General features: G+C 42.9%; 1 protein-coding gene across 1 annotated transcript; it reads left to right on the top strand.

Moving 5' to 3' along the window:
* Positions 1-326: 326 nt before the first annotated feature.
* Positions 327-3,913, top strand: LOC132382555 (UDP-glucuronosyltransferase 2A2-like). The gene is made up of 2 exons (XM_059952873.1): positions 327-653; positions 2,291-3,913. Exon 2 carries the CDS (start codon positions 2,312-2,314, stop codon positions 3,911-3,913), a length of 1,602 nt encoding a protein of 533 aa, XP_059808856.1. The 5' UTR covers positions 327-653; positions 2,291-2,311.
* Positions 3,914-9,468: the final 5,555 nt, after the last annotated feature.

The raw sequence follows: 9,468 nt of genomic DNA, 5'->3' as shown, positions 1-9,468 counted from the left end.
CCACTGCTATGCGTTTACGCTTTCAGCAGCTTTTCTGCAAACGCAGTGTGTTATGTTAACCTTCGTAGACTAGAGTTTTGGATGTGGCGGAAGTAAGGAGCCATTTGCTCAGCCTGTGAATGTTGTGTCAGTTAGTTGGGCTTGTTTTGTTAACGTGCTGTAACATTCATTCCAGTTGGAGGTCATGGAACTATCGGGAGTGCTCCGCAGTGTCCGGTTTCTGGAAAACAAAGGGTCTCTCTTGCAGGAGGTGCGGGGCGGATCACAAAGGAAGAGGGTATGAGCGAGAGATACCCGCTGGTTTCCAGGTTCTGGATGAAGGAATCATGAGCCTCTCCAAAGACACAGGAAATCGCTTTTTACCCTCTGAAATGATTGGCATGGACTACGGCTGTTGAAGGAGGCTTCTCGCTAACAACTTTCCGAGAACAATTAGTGATCGGCATCGCCTACTTGGCACGAATACACGCCCTGTGATTCAGGTAGCCCTAACCGATATAAACCACGACGAGGCAGTTTAGATATCTTTACACTCGGTTTCTGGTGATTCTGTAAAATGGGGTCCGTGTGAAAATTCTTGAACTTCGCTGCGTCCTGCCTGATCGCTATCTCCAGGACCAGACTTCCTCGGACGCTCAATATCGGCTTAGAAAGTAAGTGAAAAGTTACATTTAATTGACAAAAAGTACAGAAACTTTAAAGTACAAGTAATCTTACAGACGCAATTTATAATCTGGTCTGAAGCTGTGTGCCTAGTTCTCGCAAAGTGAACATATTTAGAAGCAGCATCGGGGGAAAGGCTGGTTCACCGATGAATATTCGACTCCCTCTTATCCTCTCCTTCGCTTCATAGCGTGGGGATTAAGTTGTTATAGCTGTTAAAAACTGAAAATAATGTTTGAGATAAATGTTAATTGTCCCGGTGAGCGGCGCTGTTCCGTTTACAGAATCCAAAGTTGTGAAAGATGCAGACACGGATAGAATTGAGTTTCCTTCTCCGGGATTCAGAGAGTGTTGGGAGAGTTGAAACACCAGTAAATTAAAACTCACAATTACCTACTGGTGTAAAGATGTTTTTACTGGTTACAATTTGACAAAGTAACAGATTCTTGCATCTGTCAGATGACAAAATGCAGGAAGCTTGGATGAACATAAATCCAAAAGATTTGGTCAGTGTCAGTGTCTCCAAATGTACAGCAAAGGTACAGTTTACCAGATCACGTGTAATTAACTGTGCAATCTCAGAGTAAACATACTCTCAGTGGCAACTTTATTAAGTACCTGTTGAGGTGTGAGGTTATCTGAGTTACTGTCGGCTTTTGGTCAGGTTGCTTGACCCACAGAGTCCACACTGGCTCCCAAAAGAAAACCACATTGGTCCCATTTTCTCCTTTCCTTATCTCCCCAATGTTCTGTCATACATTTTGTCTTCCAACCCCTCCATCCCACTTGTCCATCGCCAGGGAAATTTACATTGGACAACAAACTACCACAGATCTCTGAGGAAACTGCAACAGCAAATGTAACGGGGGAGGGTATGTTTTCTGTGTAGTATAAGCATTCCTCCTTTGACCATAGTGTGGAGCTCTGGGTGTGTCAATTGCTTCCCACCTCCCAACAAAGTGCGGGTGGATAATGAGTGGCATTGCAGTTAGCACAACACTATTGCAGCCCAGGGCATTGGAGGTAGGAGTTCAATCTCAGTGTCCTCTCTAAGGAATTTGTACCAACCCAACCACCACCCCCACCCCCATAGAACGATTGCGATTCCTCCATATCCTCTGGTTTCCCCCTACATTCCAAAGACATGCTGTTTAATAGATTAATTGGTTATTGTAAATTGTCCTGTGATTAATCTAGATTTAAATTGAAGTTTGTCGGTGGTGCTGCTCAGGACCTACTCTATATTGAACTGTATCTCCCAAAAAAAAAATAAGCTGAATGTGTCCAAGCAAGCTTCTCCTTCATAGATGGAATAAGAGATTGTGGGAGAAACTTAAGGACTTCTGGGTCCATGGAATTGGGAAGAGAAGTTGGGGTATTGGTCAGAAGAGGCCCATAGAATCCATGCTGGCTCCCAAAAGAACCATAAGTTCAAAATGGAAGTGCAACATTTACTGATCAGTTTTGGCCTAATATTTGATAAGCTATTGTTGAATGTAACATACGAGGTGTGATTGATAAGTTCGTGGCCTAAGATAGAAGGAGTCAATTTTAGAAAACCTAGCACATTTAATTGAATAACAAATTGATGTCTTGTTAACAGTATTTCTTTTCCATTCTCGAGCAGGTTTTGGATATTCGTCTTAATATGGAAGGTTTTGGATGGGAAAGCCGAGCACTTGTCCCATTTCTCTTTGGAATTATCATCAGTTTGCTTTGTACCATCACTCAGTCAGCTAATCTATTAGTTGTACCTGTCGATGGAAGTCATTGGATCAACATGAGAATTCTCTTGGAGGAACTGAAACCTCGTGGACACAACTTCACGGTGATTTATATTGAGGAAAGTTGGTATATCAATGAAAGGCCCAACCTATATCAATCTATCGTAATTCCACTGAAAAACATTGAAGTAAAGGATATAGTTGAAATATATCTTCATAAAACACTGCAGCTTGGGCAGGATGGGTGGAGCTTCAGTGACAATATTGAGTTCCAATCTGTAATTCTACAACTTGTGCAGCGCTGTCAGAAGATTTTCCATTTGACTACTAGTGAAATATTTCAAAACAAAACATTACTAAGCCAACTTGAAAAGGCAAACTTTGACCTGGTGCTTTCAGACCCTTTTTTTGTTACTGGATCAATGCTTGCTTATTATTTAAAACTTCCTTTGGTGTATAATGTTCGATGGTTAGAATCTGGTGAGGCTCACTTCTTGTTTGTCCCATCCCCCCTTTCTTATGTCCCAATCTTAGGCTCAAACCTAACAGACAAAATGTCCTTTCTTCAAAGAACACAAAACTTCATCCAACATCTAATCTTTCAATCCATTGTAGAACTTACCATTTATCCCAAATACAATGAGCTCTGTCATCGATATTTGGGTCCAGACACAGATATCAAGACAATTCTGCTGAGGGCTGATGTGTGGCTGATGAGAGTCGATTTTGTACTTGAATTCCCAAGACCCACCATGCCAAATATTGTCTACATTGGAGGCTTCCAGTGTAAACCAGCCCAACCACTAGCGGCAGAGTTTGAAGAGTTTGTTCAAAGCTCAGGAAAGCATGGACTTATAGTGATGTCATTAGGATCTTTTATCCATTCCTTGCCAAAGCAGATTACAATGGAAATAGCTGAGGCATTTGCTCAAGTACCCCAGAAGGTGATTTGGAGATATGATGGAGAAATCCCTCCCAATGTAGGTAATAATACACTACTGAGAAAATGGATCCCTCAGAACGACCTTCTGGGTCACCCCAACACCCGAGTCTTCATTTCGCACGGTGGTACCAATGGTATTTACGAGGCCATCTACCACGGGGTGCCAGTGATTGGCATGCCTCTAATTTTTGATCAGTTTGACAATTTACTTCGACTTGAATCCCGAGGTGCAGCAAAGGTGCTTAATGTTGCAACCATGCACTCCACAAATCTATTGCAGGCACTTCATGAGGTGATAAATGGCACATTTTACTGGGACAACATGAAGAAACTCTCTGCCCTCCACCGGGACCAACCAGTGTCCCCAATGGAGCGAGCCGTTTTCTGGATTGAGTACGTTGCCCGACACAAAGGAGCAGGACATTTGCGTTCTGAATCCTACCGACTGCCCTGGTATGCTTACTATTGTGTGGATGTGATGGTCTTACTGTTGTCCATGTTACTCATGGCAATAGTGCTGGTGGTTGTAGCACTGAAGAGACTTTGTCACATTGCATGGAAGAAAAAGCAAAAGAATGAATAAGGTTTCTCTCATTTGTGTTGGAAGATGGTGTTTTAAATTTTTTCCACTTAATTAAATAGGATTTTCTTGTTTTCAATACATGAAGCCTACTTTTCAGATATTGTAAATGTAGCAAACCTCTTAAAAATTAGTGAAATATATCAGTGGATTTAAATCTTTTGTACAAAGATATGAACAGGAACAAAATACAAATACCTAAATCAAATCAAACAGGAAAACTCATGTTTATGTATGATTATTTAAAATATGATATACTAACTTGTAATTCATATACTACCATAAAAAACATGGAATTCTGTGCCTGAAAGACTACTCTCCAAACTATTCTGTCATGTCTCCACCAATTGACAAATGGTAAGAAGTCACATTGCTGTCCCTTTACAATTCGTCATAGCTGCCCATTCCAGGTCTTCGTCACCATTGTTGTAGGCCATGATTTAACAGGCAAAAATGTCCCTCTTTGGTTGTTTGAGCTAGTTTGCAATATTTCCTCATCAAATGCATATGCACCTGGAGTCACTCCGCTCAGCACATCATTTTTGGTAACTTCGCCATTTACACAGGAGGCACATCTTTCCCTACCCCCACCCCCCCAATCTCACGCTCCCTACACTTTCTCTTTGTGACTCTCTTCTTTACCTATTCCTCCCCACTGGTTTGTCTATCTGAAGCTGATGAATGAGTAATGGAGTTTTCTTCATCACATAACTAAATGAAGTATCTTCCAACTACACTTTCTGGTCAATAACCCTGGGCATTATTATGCAAGTATCTGACTGAAGCTCTGATAAAGGAGAATTAATTACAGATAGATATATACAATGTTGGAGCTGAGTACAATTTCATAAGCACAAGAGATTCAGCTGGAATTCCAGAGTAATATTCACAAATGCTGGCAGAACTCAGCAGGTCAGACAGCCTCGATACTAACAAAAGAACATTACACCATTTTGAGGTGAGGCCCTTCATCAGCACTGTTGATCCTTTTTGACTGTTTATTCATTTCCATTGATGCTGCCTGACCTGCTGAGTTCCTCCAGTATTTTGTGTGTGTTATCCTATCAGACCGAGTTAGGGAATTGGAGCAGGAGCTGGATGAACTACGGATCATTCAGGAGGTAGAGGCAGAGATAGATAAGAGTTATCAGCAGGTAGTCACACCAAAAAGACAGGAGATAGGCAAATGGGTGACAGTCATGAGAGGCAGGTGAAGCAGACAGAGAGAGCAGAGCACCCGTGTGGCAGTTCCCATTAAGAATAAGTATACTGTTTTGGATACTGTTGGTGGTGATGACCTACATTGAACAAGTTGCAGTGGTCCTGTCTCTGGCACTGAGGTTGGACCCTTGACTGGGAAGGGGAGGAGGGAAGAGAAGAGAGCGGTAGTGATAAGGGATTCTGTAGTCAGGGGGGCAGATAGGAGATTTTGTGGAGAAGATCGGGAGTCTCCGATTGTATGTTGCCTCCCTGGTGCCGGGGTCCGGGACATCTCAGATCGGGTGCAGGTTATTCTCGAGAGGGAGGGCAAGACCCCAGATGTTTTGGTCCATGTAGGGACCAACGACGTGGGTAAGATGAGTGAAGGGGCCCTGCGTAGTGAGTTCAGGGTGTTAGGTGCAAAGTTGAAGGGCAGGACCTCCAGGGTAACAATCTCAGGATTGCCACCTGTGTCATGTGCGAGTGAGGCAAGGAACAGAAGGATTATACAGATTAATATGTGGCTGAGAGGATGGTGCAGGAGGGAGGGCTTCAGGTTTTTAGATATTTGGGCTTTGTTCCAGGGAAGGTGGGATCTGTTCCGACGGGACGGTTTACACTTGAACTTGAGCGGTACTAACATTCTTGCAGGGAAGTTTGGTGGTGCTTCTTGGGGGGTGGGGGGTGTGTAAACTAGAATTGCGGGGGCGGGGATCCAGAATGCGAGAGAGGATAGCGAGATGAAGAATAAAGGACAGGTGAGGACTACATGGTTCCGGAATATTAAGTGTGTAGTATAGAAAGGTGATGCGGAACAAGTGATGAGGAGGACACATGTACAGAGGGATGGTCTGACGGAACATGGAGTTAAATGTGCAGAAATAATAAGTAAATTTAGGAAGGACAACAAAATTCAAGGAGCGTGTAGCCCGATGGGAGTTCAGGGAGCTGGGTTAAGCACAATAGGCAGCGATTCATACAGAGAGAGGAGAAATAGGCTAAAAATTCTATATCTGAATGCACGAAGTGTCAGAAATAAGGCGGATGAGCTTGAAGCCCAGGTGCTAATGGGTAACTCTGATGTTGTTGGGATAATGGAGTCATGGCTGCAGGGAGATCAGACCTGGGAAATGAATGTACAAGGGTATATGTGCTATTGTAGGGACAAAAATGTGGACAGAGGGGGTGGGGTGGCCCTGTTGGTGAGGAATGAGATTCAGTCCTTTGCGGGGGGTGGGGGGGACATAAGATCAGGAGAAGTGGAGTCTGTGTAGACAGAACTGAGGAACAGTAAGGGCAAAAGGACCCTAATGGGTGTTGTCTACAGGCCACCAAAAAGTAGCATGGATATTGGGTGCAAGTTGAATAGGGAGTTAACATTGGCATGTGGCAAAGGTAATGTCGCAGTAGTTATGGGGGATTTCAACATGCAGGTGAACTGGGAGAATCAGGTTGGTGCTGGACCACAGGATAGGGAGTTTGTAAAGTGCCTACGGGATGCATTCTTGGAACAGCTTGTACGAGAGCCGACCAGGGACAGGGCTATTCTGGATTTAGTGTTGTGTAATGAACAGGATTTGATAAGCGATCTTGAAGTAAAGGAGCCATTAGGAGGTAGTGACCATAATATGATTAGTTTTTATCTGCAATTTGAGAAGGATAAGGGCGGATCGGAGATGTCAGTGTTGCAGTTCAACAAAGGAGACTATGGAGTCATGAGGGAGGAGCTGGCCAAAATTAACTGAAAAGACAGCAGAAAAAGACAGTGGAACAGCAATGGCAAGTATTCTTGGGAATAATGCACAAGCTGCAAAATCCGTTCATCCCCCAGAGAAGGAAGGATTCAAAGGGGGGAAAGGGGCCACAGTGGTTGACAAAGGAAATCAGAGATTGCATAGCATTAAAAAAAAAGGAAGTATGACAGAGCTAAGGTGAGTGGGAGGACAGATGATTGGGAAGTTTTTAAGGAACACCAGAAATTTACGAAAAAGGCAATACGGTGAGAAAAAATGAGGTACGAACACAAGCTAGCCAGGAATATAAAGGAGGATAGCAAAAGCTTTTTTAGGTATGTGAAGAGAAACAAGATAGTTAAGAACAATGTTGAGCCCTTGAAGAATGAATTCGGTGAAATTGTTATGGAAAACAGAGAAATGGTAGAAGAATTTAATAAGTACTTTAGCTCTGTCTTCACTAGGGAAGACACAAGCAATCTCCCAGATGTATGGATGGGCTAAGGACATAGGGTAACAGAGCAAATGAAAGAGATTGACATTAGGAGGGAAACAGTGATGAGTCGACTGATGGGACTGAAGGCTGACAAACCCCTGGTCCAGATGGTCTGCGTCCTAAGGTACTAAAGGAGGTGGCTCTGGAAATTGCGGATACATTGGGATTCAGGGTCAGTTCCTGAGGATTGGAGAATGGCTAATGTTATCCCACTTTTTAAGAAAGGAGGGAGGGAGAAGACAGAGAACTATCGTCCTGTCAGCCTAACATCAGTAGTGGGGAAGATGCTAGAGTCCATTATTAAAGATGAAATAGTGGCATATCTAGATAGCAGTGATAGGATTGGGCCGAGCCAGCATGGATTTACCAAGGGCAAATCATGCTTGACTAATCTATTGGAGTTTTTCAAGTATGTAACCAGGAAGTTAGACAAGGGAGATCCAGTGGATGTAGTGTACCTCCATTTTCAGAAGGCATTTGATAAGGTCCCACATAGGAGATTGGTGGGTAAAATCAGAGCCCATGGCACTGGGGGGAAGATATTGACACGGATAGAAAACTGGTTGGCAGATAGAAAGGAAAGCGTAACGGTGAATGGGTGTTTCTCGGAATGGCAGGTGGTGACTAGTGGGGTGCCACAGGGCTTGGAATTGGGACCACAGCTGCTTACCATTTACATCAACGATTTAAATGAAGGAATTGAGAATAACATCAGCAAGTTTGCTGATGATACTAAGCTGGGTGGCAGTGTGACGTGTGATGAGGATGTTAGGAGAATTCAGGGTGACTTGGATAGGCTGAGTGAGTGAGCAGATACTTGGCAGATGACATTTAATGTGAATAAGTGTGAGGTTATGCACTTTGGGAGCAAGAACAGGAAGGCAGATCATTATCTGAACGGTGTAGAGTTTGGTAAGGAAGAAATACAAAGAGATCTAGGAGTCCTTGTTCATCAGTCACTGAAGGTGAATGAGCAAGTGCAGCAGGCAGTGAAGACGGCTAATGGAATGGCCTTTATTAGAAATGGAACTGAGTACAAGAGCAAGGAAATCATTTTGCATTTGTACAGGGCCCTGGTGAGACGATACCTGGAGTATTGTGTATAGTTTTGGTCTCCAGGGTTAAGGAAGGACATCCTGGCTATAGAGGAAGTGCAGCGTAGATTCACAAGGTTAATTACTGCGATGTCCGGACTGTCTTATGTAGAGAGGTTAGCGAGACTGGGCTTGTACACGCTGGAATTAAGGAGATTGAGAGGGGATCTGATTGCAACATATAAGATTATTAAGGGATTGGACAAGACAGAGGCAGGAAATATGTTTCAGATACTGGGAGAGTCCAGTACCAGACGGCATGGTTTGAGAATAAGGGGTAGGTCATTTAGGATAGAGTTAAGGAAAAACTTCTTCTCCCAGGGAGTTGTGGGGGTCTGGAATGCACTTCCACCGAAGGCAGTGGAGGCCAATTCTCTGGATGCTTTCAAGAAGGAGATAGATAGGTATCTTATGGATAGGGGAATGAAGGGATATGGGGACAAGGCAGGAACCGGGTATTGATAGTAGATGATCAGCCATGATCTCAGAATGGTGGTGCAGGCTCGAAGGGGCAAATGGTCTACTTATGCACCTATTGTCTATTATTTTGCTAAACAGGAATTGCTACATTTCTCAGATTGGTTGATCATGTTTGTGCAGTCTCGTCTTACATCACTCATGTTGGTATGTTTCTTCGATGTCTAAGCATCAGGTTCCATTACACTGCTGTGACACCCATGTTATGCCACTGACGATGTACAAACATTACTTTTGTTTTTAAAATAGTTACAACAATTTGAGTTCTGTTAATAAAGTAATATTCCTTTGCCATATTCCATGTAATGTCACTGATTGTGTACAAAAATGTACTTTAAAAAAATTTAAATAGTTACTACATAATTAATTGATTTATATTTATATTCTATATAAATAAATATATATTCCTTTGAAACTTTTCTGATTTTAGTGCCTGGCAAATTAATTCTATTCTATTCTAGTGGTAGCTTGGTCCAAAATATATTTGCTGATGCAGCATAGGTCAACTTTCAATGTCAAGGGTATCTTTGGTGCTGTTTGTATGAATCACGAGTAACA

The sequence above is a fragment of the Hypanus sabinus genome, chromosome 28, assembly GCF_030144855.1.
Source record: "Hypanus sabinus isolate sHypSab1 chromosome 28, sHypSab1.hap1, whole genome shotgun sequence".
In the NCBI taxonomy this organism is placed as follows: Eukaryota; Metazoa; Chordata; class Chondrichthyes; order Myliobatiformes; family Dasyatidae; genus Hypanus; species Hypanus sabinus.
The sequence above is the reverse complement of the archived record's forward strand: the minus strand, read 5'-3'. Positions and strand labels throughout refer to the sequence as shown.